Below are 13,871 nucleotides of genomic sequence, written 5' to 3'. Positions count from 1 at the left end.
AACCCTAATTACAGATGCCTGCACTGATAGCAGCTGAGTGGTGCTACAGTGGTCCTGCTTCCTGAGTGTCTGCCCTGCTGGGCTCTGTAGTGACGTTTACACCTACTGCTGCTGACTCTAGCATGTAGACTGTGTCTCCTGACTGGGGAGGGGGCAGGGGTGGCAGTAAGGAGCTTGCCCCTCACATGGTCACTTGTGACGAGCAGTACTGGGTTCAGGCCTCATCTCTGATTTCAGTAACTCCTGTATTCTTTCCCTAGCATACATTGCCCTTGTAATATAGGACATCTTTATAAGGAAATAATCATAATAAAAAAACCTCATGCTAAAAGTACACTTTTACATTCTTTTTGCTTTTCATTGTAGGTGCTGGAAAACCCCCTATGTTTGGTGATTATGAAGCTCAGAGACATTGGCAAGAAATTACCTTTAATTTACCAGTAAAAGAGTGGTATGGATAATTTTGGCTTGGTTTTATTGTTTATCATAATTAATATAGATTATATGAAGGTATTTAAAAGAAAAATACCATTTTCTTCCTTTCTTGCATTTGGTGCTTTGTATACATTGTCTTTCATATTGCATGTCATCTTTGACGTTTCACAGTCTTGAAAATTATCTCTAAACTTTAAGTTTGATGCAAGAACACTGTATATCTTGGAAACCCCTCTGGATGGATGTAAGCTAAAAATGGCAGCATGAGAAGACAGTATTTTTGCCCTGTTGCCTTACCTATTCTTTTTTCATTCAAGTTTACCGTGACATGAGCTCTAGGTAAAAGCACAAACATCTTGGCAGTAGTAATTAGCTTTATGTGGAGTTGAAAATGAATAAAAAGGAGGTTTGAATTTGTTTTCAACTGAAAATTTTGTGTCCCTTTGGTCACCTCTGAGTACTCTGCATCTAGTGTGGACCCTGGCATGCTGCAGATCCCCATGGACATCTCTTGATGTCTTTCTCTTTTCTTGCTCTCCTCTGTTCATCTCCCGACTCAATCTTCCTGATCCCTCATGGTCGAGGGCTCCCCCCCCCAATTTGTTTATAGGAGATCTTGTCCCTTCCCCCTTCACCATGGGACCATTACAGTACTCCTTATTTCCTTGCTTCTCTGGAGGTGTGGGTTGTAGGCTGGTAATCCTTTGCTCTATGTCTAATATCTATATATGAGTGAGTACATGTCATGCTTGTCTTTCTGTGACTGGGTTACCTCACTTAGGATGGTTTCCTCTAGTTCCATCCATTTGCCTGCAAATTTTAAGATTTCATTGTTTTGTTTTGTTTTTTGCTGAGTAGTACTTCATTGTGTAAGTGTACCACATTTTCTCTATCCACTCTTCGGTTGAGGAGCATCTAGGTTGCTTCCAGGTTCTGGCTATTACAGATAATGCTGCTATGAACATAGTGGAACAGATGTCCTTGTTGTATGAATGTGTATCTTTTGGTTATATGCCTAAGAGTGGAATTGCTGGGTCTTGTGGTAGACTGATTCCCATACTGATTTCCAAAGTGGCTGTACACGTTTGCAATCCCACCAGCAATGGAGAAGTGTTGCCCTTTCTCCACATCCTCTGCAGCATAAACTATCATTGGTGTTTTTATTTTAGCCATTCTGGCTGGTGTAAGATGGTATTTCAGAGTTGTTTTGATTTGCATTTCCCTGATGGCTAAGGATATTGAGCGATTTCTTAAGTGTCTTTCAGCCATTTTAGATTCCTGTATTGAGAATTCTGTTTAGTTCTTTACCCCATTTTTTAATTGAATTATTTGGTGTTTTGGTGACTAGCTTCTTGAGTTCTTTGTATATTGGAAATCAGCCCTCTGTCAGATGTGGGGTTGGTGAAGATCTTTTCTCATTCTGTGGGCTGCTGTTTTGTCTTGCTGACTGTGTCCTTTGCCTTACAAGTTTCTCAGTTTCAGGAGGTCCCATTTATTGTCAATCTCAGTGTCTATGCTACTGGTGTTATGTTCAGGAAGTGTTCTCCTGTACCGATTTGTTCAAGAGTACCTCCCACTTTCTCTTTCAGTGTGACTGGATTTATGTTGAGGTTTTTGAGTCCATTGTCTTTCTCACATGGTCTTCTTTCTGTAGTTGTCTCTGTACTGTAAAGAAAAGGTCACTCCGCCATCGGTGGTTTCATGGTATGGTTTATGATTTATATGTTCTCCTGTTTTGTAGAACTCAGAACTTCATAGAAATTGCTGTTGTTCTTAACCACTAAAGCAATGGTAATTAACACTAATTTCATATGTGCATCCACCTGGAGGTTTCACAGTGTCTCTAAGGAATCTGAGTGATGTAAAAATGTGAGGAGTCTAGGTGCTGTGCAGACTCTGATGACAGTTATCCATCCCAGTAGTTTGGTGGTTGCTGGCACATGAGGACTACTGCTAAGCGCTTAGGTTTTGCCAGGCGGTACCTTGACAGCTTTACATGTTTAACTCAGTGCTTGACAGCTCTGTGAGGCAGGTGCAGTGAAGCATTATGCAGTGTGCCCTCTGGTAGTATGAATTTGGAAGTAACCAATTGGTGCCTGTCATCGGGCAACCCTTCCTAGAGACCGGAACCCATTTTTCTTGGCAGATTCAAGCTGTGCAACACACGCGGAGAAGACACTGCTCTTTGGCTGCTAGTGCAAGCCACACACGGGACTTGGGTTGTTCCTGTGGATGTTTCTGGTGGAGTGTCCGACTGCCACCAGCAACACTGCCACAGCGCCCCACCTACATCACTGAGTTCTCCAATGTGCTGTAAACATTTTCCTAATCCTCAGCTCCATACATGCCCACATTTAAAGAAGAGCAAATCTTGGCATAAACAGTAGATTACTTGATGGAGATCCCTTTAAGTACATTTTTAATTCATTCCTTGAGAATTTCATGTATGTATTTTGATCATATTTACCTCCCCCAATCCTGTGTCTCCCAGAGACCTCTCTGCTTCAGTCTCCCTCCAACTTCCTGTCTTCCTTTTGTAGCCCACTGAGTCCAGTTACCGCTGCCAGCATGTTTATGGGGTAGGGTCAGACATCTGACCCTCCCTTCCCTAGCAGCCATCAGCTGCCAGCAGCTCCTCAACACAGGTCCACTTGATCTTCCCTCCTTGATGAGACTCTTATGGAGTGTGAACTTAGGTCTTTAAGTTAGAGAAGTGAGAGCTGGTGGCCCATTTGAAACAAGATTATGAGCGATTGTTTGTGGGTTATGCAGTTTGGTCTGCATTATCGGAAATTGCTCCTGAGACTGAGAGTAAAGTAGATGGACATAGATGGAAGAAGTTGCTTAGCTGTAAAGTGCAGAACTAAGAAATATATTTATATAAGCTTGGTTTTCCTTTTAGTGGCACAGTGAGGTTTTTTTTTTTTTAATATTTCCTTCATATTTGTAACTGGAGAAGCCGAGCATTTTCATGGACTGTAGAAAGGCTTTCTCCATTGGTTCACATTACTCTTTGCTATAGTAGGACTAAAGTATGTATTCTAGCTGAATTATTTTCAAAGTCTTCATCAAGCCTGCTTACTCCATGTAGTCTTCCTCTTTCCATAAACTATACCTTGATGTGTTCTTTTCATTTTTTAAATTATGCATTAGAAATGCTGTTTTTGTGATTTGTTACAGTATTACATACAAATTGTTTTTGTTGCATATATTTATTTGGTTGTGCAAGTATAATTTATTTTCTATGTTTGCTAAGAATAGAGTAACAATAAGGCCCAGGTACCTGGTGCATCTCTGTTTGTATTGAATGTCATAGGGTAATTATTAATGTCTTAGTCAAACCATTAAGCTTAATTTTAATTAAGTGGCATGAGATATTAAATTATGTCTTGAATATTGATAATGGAATGGTGCTTTTTATTTTTCCAGGTATTTTAACAGTAGTGATAACAATTTACAGTACTGGGGATTGGATTACCCACCTCTCACGGCCTATCATAGTCTCTTATGTGCATATGTGTGAGTTCCCCCCCTTTCTTTAGATATAACTGAATATTTATGCCCTTAGACACAGTGTGATCTGGTTATTTAAGAGTGATTACAGGCCAGGTGTGGTGGCCCACGTCTTTAATCCCAGGTGGATCTCAGTGAATTTGAGGACAGAACCTGGTCTACAAAGAATTTCTTGACAGCTGAGAGAGAGAGAGAGAGAGGGAGGGAGGAAGGGAGGGGAGAGAGAGAGAGAGAGAGAGAGAGAGAGAGAGAGAGAGAGAGAGAGAGAGAGAGAGAGAGAGAGTGAAAAAAGGAATGATTTCATGTAGCTTTGATCATATTACAGGTTAAAGAACCACTATCAGATTTTGAACAGTTCTGTAATGTTTTGATGTACAGGCTAGAAAGAATGCAAACTTTACATTTGTTTTGGAGTAGAGATGTTACCAACTGCACATGCATGCTGAGCAGTGTCTAATACAAGAAAACTTTCATTTTTCTGGAGTAGCCAAGTAAATGAAAAATGTAGGCCCTACCCCCTCAACCCCGTTCCTCTGTGCAGCCCTGGCTGTCCTGGAACTTGCTCTGTGTAGACCAGGCTGGCCTAGAACTCAGAGATCCACCTGCCTCTGTCTCCTGAGGTTGCCAAATGGCCTTCTTAACTCATCTGTTAAGTTAGAAACTTGCAGGGTTCTAAAAAAACAAGTGGTTTATAGATGAAGGCTTCTGTTTTGGCGGGGACCCTGTTCACTTCTGTAGCACCATTTCTCTTTGACGTCAGGTGTGCCAGCAAAAATTTGAGAAACATCTTCATAGTATCTCCTGAGCTCATTTCCATGATTTGTTATTTCAACTTTTAACTATTTCATGCTTTATAAAATAAATTTTCATGGGTTGAAAGCAAGTTCCTAAACATCATGATGGGTTAGTTATTCTTTGTAGTGTTCAGGATATTAGAATACGATTTAAAGCTAGATTTTTCAATAATAATGGCTGAATTTTATGTAAAATTTATGGTTAATATGTTTATTATAGCCAGTTCCTATGGTAACTCAAGCAGTTATAAACAAAGTATGTATTTAATAATGAAATGTGACATCAGAATGTTTTTTACATTAGAACAGCAAGGGTCAGATGTCTGCATATTACATGATTTTATTGGAAGATGGGCAAGGCAGACTAGATACTGTTTTATATCCTCAGTGGATGTTACATGATCAAATACAAGAACTAAAGCTTCAGTATTGATCCTGTTAACAGCAACAGTCAACTCTGAGTTCTGTGTTCTCAGATGTCATTACTGACACCAAGATGACTATGCTTTGATTTGCAGGGCAGAGTTTATAAATCCTGACTGGGTTGCTCTGCACACATCACGTGGATATGAGAGTCACGCACACAAGCTCTTCATGCGTACCACAGGTAAAAGCGCAGGTGGTATTGGGGTCAAAAATTTGATTTTTAAAAAACAATTCAGGTAAATCGATAAAAATACCATTATTGCTCTGTTTTGTTTTTGAGACAGTGTCTCACTATGTAGCCCTGGCTGTCCTAGAACTCACTATGTAGACCAGGCTAGCCATGAACTCACAGAGGTCTGCCTCTCTGTGCCTCCTGAGTGCTGAGATTAAAGGCATGTGCCACCATGATTTGTTATTGTTCTAATGGCTTTAAAATTGTGCAATTATGTGTGTGTGTGTATTTGTGTATATATATGTGCTGTAAGACTAAAAGTATATGTAAGCATTAAACCAAGAGTAAAGGAATAATTCTGTGTATTTCACCTTTATTATCTTACTTGATCCCAGGAGCACCCAAGTGAAATGAATATTCTTACCCTTATTTTAAGCTGAGGAAACTACCAAGTCTCTGCTACTTGAGGTAGAAAACATTAGATAGTTAAGAACTGAAGCTGCTGTTTAGTATCCCAGGTTCCTTCCACTTTGGTAAGGCAGTCCCTACAGTGGTGCTTCATACATTGCGTTGTTTACACATTAAGTAACCCATCAAATGCCCTTCCTCTCTTTTTGAGTGGTGCTGGGGACTCATGTTAGTCAAGCCCCTACCACTGAGCTACATCCCAGCCTGTCATCAGTGTTTATTGAGCACCGTTGTGCACTGCTCTAGGTTGAAAGTAATAAGCTTTGATTTCTTTAAAAGCATTCTGTAAGACTTTAATTCTGACTTGCACCTTAATTAGCCTGAGACTCAGTGTTCACCTGTTAGAGACTCTCACCCAGGAGATAACTTGTGTTTGTCTGCTCTCTTCCACGTCTCTCTCCTTGCTTTCCAATGTTTTCTGACTGCATGTTTATCCTGTGGTTCTCAGCACCAAACTAATGTCTGCATTCTCAGAAGTCACAGCTGCTAGGGCAGACCATTCTAGTTTCAGAGTGCCAGGCCTTAAACATTTCCTCCTCGTAGCAGATAACACAGATTTTGTGGATAGAAATGTCCTATTGTAGTTGTCTTCTAAAGTGACTGTACAACAAGGAATTATACATTGTTTTTGTTTTGTCCTTGCCCCTGTTCTGTTGTCTCCCACCATCCCTTCTCATGTACACACAGACACACACTCACAGATACATGGTGTGTGTGTGTTTCCAGTTTCTTCCTTACCCAGGTCTCTCAAGCTCTTTTCTGTTTTTGGAGACAGAGTCTTACAATGTCTTGTGTCATGGCTGGTTTGGAACTCATTATGAAGCCCCAGGCTTCATCCTCATGCTGCATCCTGCTGATTGGTCAAATAATATTCATGAGACACTCTATAACTTATTGTATGCATCGACTAGTGAAAGTTTGTAATTTTTGTAAACAGTAGCACTGAAGATTCTCCTTTGAGCTATTCTTCCAAGCAGATACAAGAGAACAGACTGTATTCCTATGCTTAGAGTGTTCATTTGACGCTCAAGTCAGAGCAGCAAGAGTGCGACTAGGCGTCCTTGTCTTGTTGATTAAATGTCTGAAAAGTCAGAGAAGCGTCTTGGGATGCAGCCTTTATAATAAGCAGAGGGAGTGAGAAGAGCTAATTGTGTAGGGATTCGCATGTAGTGTTAATACAGTTCTCAGTCAAGGCTTTAGGAGGGAGGTGGTTGGTGGAGAGCCTGATGGACTCATCGTGCTTGCTTGTTTTCAGTTTTAGTTGCTGATTTGTTCATTTACATCCCTGCGGTGCTTTTGTACTGTTACTCCTTAAAAGAAATCTCACCTAAGAGAAAGGTAAGTTTTAAAGCGGCCTGACATTTCATCTCTGAAATGTTTGAGTTGTTACTAGCCTACTAAGGATGAGCTTTAAGGAAGCCCTGCTCATTGTGAGTAGATAGGATAATGCATATTTTATCTTCTATTGATTAATTTTCATTTAGAAACAACAGTTTAACTTATAGTAATTATGTTAAGTGCTCTCTAGTAATAACAGAGCGCACTGAACTTTAAAAGTACTGCACTGTTGACCCATGCCATGCTTGATTTAGTGTTAAGCTTGTAAATCAGAATTTTGAGCAGGCTCATGACAAGGACTCAACTGAAGGGCATTTTGGAACGTTTGTGTGTTTGTTCACAGTCATTATCAAGTATCCTTTCTTGAGAATTTTACACTGAATGAGTAGGTAGCCAGTCAAGGGCACCTTTAATCCCAGCACTCTCAGGTGCGTCTCTGTGAGTTTGAGGACAGCCTGGCCTAAATGGTGAGTTCCAGGACACCAAGTTCTACATCGTGTGACTTCAAAAAACCAAAACAGATAAAAAATTCTTTTCAGTGGTTTTTACTTTTTATTATTTTCTGTTCTGCTGCCTCCATGAAAACTTTATCCTGTGATTCTCAGCACCAAACTCGTGAAAATGGAATATTTTGATTAAGGAAGGACTGTGCCTCAGGATGATGGACATTTCTTCCATGCTAGATGCATAGTGGATGTCACTTTGTTATAGTAATGACCTCTTTATCCACCATACTTTTCTTCACAGATTGCTGTTGCATTATGTATATTGCTGTATCCAGGTCTTATTCTTATCGACTATGGGCATTTTCAGTATCCTTTATTAAATTAGGAATGAAATCTGCTATATATTATGATGTAGGCTCGCTCTGCATGCAGCATTGCCATCTGCTGTTGTCAAATATGCTAGTATACTTACTTAGGAACTTTTTACTTGCTATCAAGGGTTGATAAAAGTCAGATGGGGGTGAATTAAAGTCTCAAGTTTTTGAGTTACACAATTTTTGTGGGGATATATTTTTTTAAACAATTATGTATTCTTTCCTTATTTTTAATTTTAATTGTATTTACTTGTGTTTTTGAGACAGAGTATTTCTGTGTAGCCCTGGATATCCTGGAATTTGCTGTCGACCAGACTGGCCTTAAAATCATAGAGATTCACCTGTCTCTGCCTCTCCAGTCCTGGTATTAAAGATGTGTGCCACCGTATCCAACATCCCCTCCCTCCGTTTTTATAATTTATTTTTAATTTTAGTGCATTGCTGTTTTACCTACATGCATGTTTGTGTGAGAGGATCTGATCCCTTGGAACTGGAGTTACAGACAGTTGTGAGTTGCCATATGGGTGCTGGAAATTGAACTCAGGTCCTCTGGGAGAGCAGCCAGAACTTAACCACTGAGCCATCTCTCCAGCCCTATTCCCTATTTTTAAATGGAGATAACAGTAACCCTTACTTGGTGGTTTGCTTTGAGAACTAAATGAATTAGTATTTGTAAAACACAATTTTTTGGAGATGCTGGTCACTGTATACGTATTTATTGTTACCAGTATAATTGCTGTTTTTTTTCATTTATTTTGTGTATATGTGTGGGTGTGTACATGTGGAGATCAGGGGGAAGCTTGCAGGAGTTGGGTGTCTCCTTCTACCATGTCAGTTCTAGGGATTGAACTCAGGTGATCAGGCTTGGCAGCAGACCCCTTTACCTGCTGAGCCATCTCACTGGCTATTACTGTTTTTGTTATTTACCTTGTGGGCTCTAAAAATGTGCACTATTTACTTAGGTATAGGTAGGTGTTCTTCCCAGTTGTTTTGGACACTGGATCTGTGTTTTTTTTTGTTGTTGTTGTTAATTTTTTTAAGGCTCATACTCTTTAATTTGTTTGAAAACAAATTAAATTCTTGCTTTTCTCCTTTCTGATCTTATCAACCAGATGTTAGATTTATTATTTCCCTCTTCTGCATGTTTGCTTTCTGTTTTGTGCTTTATAGAAAATTACCCTGTCTTTACCATTAACACCTCTATTAAATTCAATTTGTCTTGTTAGGCATATTTTGAATTTCTAATTTAAAATTTTCTTTCTCTTCCTCCTTGTTTTCTTTTGATTCTTTGATTGACAGAAGCATAAAGTGACAACAATAATTTTGTTGTTGTCATTATTGAAGTTGCTGCCAGAGTAGTTTTATTCCGTAAATTTGGCATGTTATTATAATAATATTGTGTGGTAGTTTAACAGAAACAGAACTATGTTGTCTGTATTTATAACTCTTTTAAGCCTTTGCACATGCTACTTAGCAGCAGGCAATATATTTGAGGCTTCTTTGTATACTTTTTTATCACTTTAATATTTTAAGTTTATATTTAGAAGCTTTCAGTTTACATGTTATTTTAAAATCACACAAGAAATATGTTTTATAAAATGCATCTTAACTATTGAGCTAATTTCCTTGACACAGGGACATATATAATTCTGTGAGTCTTGGCTTTGCTTTGTGGGGTGTTGTTGGAGTATCTTATGACTGGGACCTGCTAGGGTCATTGGCATTTTGCTTAGCTCTAAATTATAAACAGATGGAGCTCTACCACTCTCTGCCATTTTTTTGCTTTTTACTTGGCAAGTGTTTTAAAAAAGGCCTCAAAGGAAAGGGGTAAGTGACTTTTAAAGCACAGAATTAAGAGCTTACAGAGAGTTGATTTGCAGACTTATCTGGTGCTCTTTGCTTGGGTGGTTTCTTGTGAGTGTGTTGGCTGTGCACGGATGAATGGGAAGAAAGCTGTTGAGCCATGTTCTGTATGCTCGCAAATCTTCCTAGCTGCAGGACTGTTTCGATGCCTACACACTATGGAGACAGTGGGGGCCAGTTTGCTAGAGCGCTGCTGTGGAGTGCTATCACTTAGAGCTTATCATGCTATCCACTTATTAAAGTACTGTCTGATATTTTTCTCTATGGCCGCTGCATCCTTTCATGCCTGTAGCAATGGCATCCAAGCTAAATGCTAATTAATGATAGCAGTGGGTCCTTGGCTGGAGAAATGAGTGGTTTTTTTCTAATAGTTGTGAACTTTTCAGTTGTGTTGTGAGTGGGTTCCCATCTTAACTCTTTTTGGTATTATTGATTACAGTATTGTTATTTTTCAGTTATTGTATTAAATGATATTCATATCACTTTTCGAGGATTGTTAGCCTTTCTCTGTCTTGCTGCTCATCCTCTCTCTCTGTCCTAGGTTTGTGTTATTGATTAAGATAGCCTGTACTGTCATGGCTTCCTTCCTTCTCTGTTGGTTGCCCTTCTTTATGGAAAGGGAACAGGCGCTGCAGGTTTTGAGAAGACTCTTTCCTGTTGATCGTGGATTGTTTGAGGTATGTTTAAAAATGGACCCACTCTTCTATTGCTGCACCTCCCTTTTAACCTTGGGGAGCTCATGGAGGAGATACCAGGGATAGTAACTTCTGTTTCCTCCTCCAGTCAGCCCTGTCAGTTCTTTAATCCAAAGTAGCACCCCTGGCTTGTTTGGCATTTTTTAGTGTCTTAAATGAATAGGTAATATTTTTCCATAATTAGATCCATAATTCAGTTGTACTTTTTTTTTTAAGTCAGATTGGTCCATAGTAAAAGAGCGTTGGATGCTGCAGCTACCAAGTTAACCATTATGTTGGTTTACATTCGCTTCTTAGTTTGCCACATTTATTTGTTAAGCTGATTCTCCTGTTTGCCTCAGAAAGATCTCATAATTCCTTATGAAATATATAACCTTCATCCATAGTAATTTTTAATGAGAATCTTTCATTTAATGCTAGCTTAATCACTCTTGTTAAACTTTTATTGCGTGAATAATTTGATCATTTAGATTTAGTAATTAAATTAAACAAACCATTTATTTCTGGAACAAAAGGTCTTTTAATAAACTTAGAGACAACATATTTATAGCTAATTTGCTTTTGAATAACATTTCTTTTGAAAAGAATTAGAAAGCATTTTTAAGTTTTGAATAGATAATTCCTATAAAATATTTTTCATTGAATTTACAGGAGGATGGGATAATCATTTTGAAAGAGACTAAGCAATGCTATTGTAAAGGTGTGACAGTGTGGCTGTACAGATTGGTGATGTCCACATTGTTGTTAATATCGCTCATTAGGTGCTAGATCCTTCCCCGTGGTTTCTGATCTCTACAGCTCTAAGATGGCTGTTGTCTCTATTGTACAGATAGGAAACTGAGGTCAGACATTCCTAGACCAGGCGTGTGGCAGAGTCATTATTTCAAGTCTTGATAACTTTAACAGCAAAGTAAAGAAAAGCTTGTTTCCTATAAAAGCTGCCCGTTATTTGTTGCATCTTCCATTTCAGAAAGTATCTATAGTGGTGAGTGTGGAATGGTGTCTGGCAGTCAGTGTGTCTGTCACCAGTCCCCTGTCCCTTGCCAACCACAGAAGCTCTAGATGAGTGGTTGTCAACCTTCCTAATGCTGTGACCCTTTAATATAGCCCCTCATGTTGTAGTGACCCTAACCATGAAATTATTTTCGTTGTTACTTCATAACTGTAATTTTGCTGCTGTTGCGAATGGTAATATAAATATATGATATGCAGGGTGGTCTTAGGTGACCCCTGTGAAAGACGCGTTTGACCAAAGGTTCTCAACGCACAGGTTGGGAACTACTGCTCTAGACCTTGTCTTTGACATGGGTGGGACAGTTGTTAGAGGCCATCCCTCTCGGGATTTCATGCCTGCACAACTGTATGCTTTGCAGCTGTGTAGAGGATGGGTCGCGCTAGCTGGCGAGCTGAAATAGCACAATTCCTAATGTTTAAAGCTTCTTGATGTATTAGCAATTAGTCTTGTCATTGCTAGTACCTATTAGATTATGTGACATAAAGTTAACGTTTGTAATAAAATGGTACAAATGTAATTAATATTTATTTTACAAATTATGGAGATTTTTGCCTAGCACATATATATATTTTTAATATTAACTTGTTTACTAGGATGTGGATTTTAGTTGACTAATGTTTTACATAATCTGCATTTCAAAAAAGAAAAAGAAAAATGCTTGAGGCTGTGGGTGTATATTTTTATTGCTTGAAATGTTTAATCTTCTTTGTTATAAATGTGAATGAAAGTTTCATGTCTGAAAGTTTATTACCTGGAGGTTATAGGCTGTACTTCCTGGGGTTTAATATTTCTTTCAACTATACCAAAATGTAAAACTAACAAATCTTTTTTAAGGATAAAGTAGCCAATATTTGGTGCAGCGTTAATGTTTTTCTGAAGATTAAGGAAATTTTGCCTCGTCACATCCAGCTAGCAATCAGGTAACTAACATAATATATATAATGTTTATAAACTGCCCTTCAAAAATATTACATCAAGTGGGGCAGTGGTAATTCCAGCACTCAGGAGGCAGAGGTAGGTGGATCTCTCTGAGTTAAAGGCCAGCCTGATCTACAAAGCGAGTTCCAGGACTGCCAGGATCCAAAGAAACCCTGTCTCAAAAAAAACAACCCAGTTACAGTAATATGCTAGTTATCAGTTAAGCCTTCTGAGCTCACTAGTTATAGAACCACCAAAGATGGTTCTGTGTTGAGACATATACCCATGATCAGGCTCTAGGAACCACCAAAGATGGTTCTGTGTTGAGACATATACCCATGGTCAGGCTCTAGGAACCACCAAAGATGGTTCTGTGTTGAGACATATACCCATGGTCAGGCTCTAGGAACCACCAAAGATGGTTCTGTGTTGAGACATATACCCATGGTCAGGGTTAGGAGCTGTCTGTCACAGTACTTTCACGACTGTGTCTGGCTTTTCTCTTCCCTATTCCCCAGCCATCATTAAGAGAAGAAGCTGCACAGTTCACTCCCTTATAGTTTATTCTTTCTGGACTTGAAAACTCAGATTGTCAACTTTGTGGAGTGAGGGTCAGGACTCTCCTGAGAGTAAAGTTCATATTTGTGTTGAAAATACAGTGTTGTCTCCTGAGGCCTGGTAGTGTTTTCTTATTTTCTAGTATTTGGTAACTGACCTGCAACTATGTATCTTATCTTTATACATGATATTAAATGTTAAGTGACATGTAATACTTAGTATTGTTTGATTTTTGTATCATATTAGAATCATGTGCAAAATGTATACATATTTCAACGGGTATGTTTTATTTACATTTTAGTTTAAAATTTAATAAAAGTTTAATTTGAGATCAAATTAGATTGATGAATGATATAATCCTTATTTTAAAAAATGAATTTTTTAAGCTAGATTTCTATCACAAAACACATTTTATTGCCTTTTAGCTTTTGCCTTACGTTTTTGAGCTTGCTTCCTGCATGTATAAAATTGACCCTTCAGCCCTCTTCCAAAGGATTCAGATTTACTATGGTAAGTTTCTTATTTTTCTTAAGTTGTTCCTGTAACTGACATTTTGTAAAAATCCCAGTAATTATTTTCTGGTTTAGGGTAAGATTGTCTGGGCTCCATTATTTGACAGGCTCTACACATTGTCCTTTTGCAGGTGCTGGATTAGACATTAGTCTGAGCAATCAGAATCCGTAGTTTTCACTTTGTGTTGACTGACTAATGAGGGAGTACAAAGGTGATGATAAATGTGCAAGTCATGCTGTTGAAGCTGGCATTATCTGGTCAGGTACAGAACAAGTGTGTGATGTGATGGGAAAGGAGAGATCCCGGAGGAGGGTTTTAGACTGTTCCTAAGCAAGTGGGTTTT

The 13,871-nt window shown here is 38.8% G+C and overlaps 1 protein-coding gene across 3 annotated transcripts in view; it reads left to right on the top strand.

Moving 5' to 3' along the window:
• Alg6 (ALG6 alpha-1,3-glucosyltransferase) overlaps positions 1–13,871 on the top strand; it is an 82,823-nt gene that overhangs the window by 17,056 nt on the left and 51,896 nt on the right. For all 3 annotated transcript variants that reach the window (XM_040757114.1, XM_040757115.1, XM_013116460.3), the window contains exons 3-11: positions 367–451; positions 3,865–3,954; positions 5,261–5,349; positions 7,064–7,146; positions 7,894–7,958; positions 9,608–9,793; positions 10,371–10,506; positions 12,374–12,459; positions 13,441–13,525. In XM_040757114.1, coding sequence (XP_040613048.1) covers positions 367–451; positions 3,865–3,954; positions 5,261–5,349; positions 7,064–7,146; positions 7,894–7,958; positions 9,608–9,793; positions 10,371–10,506; positions 12,374–12,459; positions 13,441–13,525 — 905 coding nt within the window. The remainder of the gene's footprint in view (positions 1–366; positions 452–3,864; positions 3,955–5,260; positions 5,350–7,063; positions 7,147–7,893; positions 7,959–9,607; positions 9,794–10,370; positions 10,507–12,373; positions 12,460–13,440; positions 13,526–13,871) is intronic.

This window comes from Mesocricetus auratus, unplaced genomic scaffold (assembly GCF_017639785.1).
Source record: "Mesocricetus auratus isolate SY011 unplaced genomic scaffold, BCM_Maur_2.0 Super-Scaffold_100014, whole genome shotgun sequence".
In the NCBI taxonomy this organism is placed as follows: Eukaryota; Metazoa; Chordata; class Mammalia; order Rodentia; family Cricetidae; genus Mesocricetus; species Mesocricetus auratus.
The sequence above is the reverse complement of the archived record's forward strand: the minus strand, read 5'-3'. Positions and strand labels throughout refer to the sequence as shown.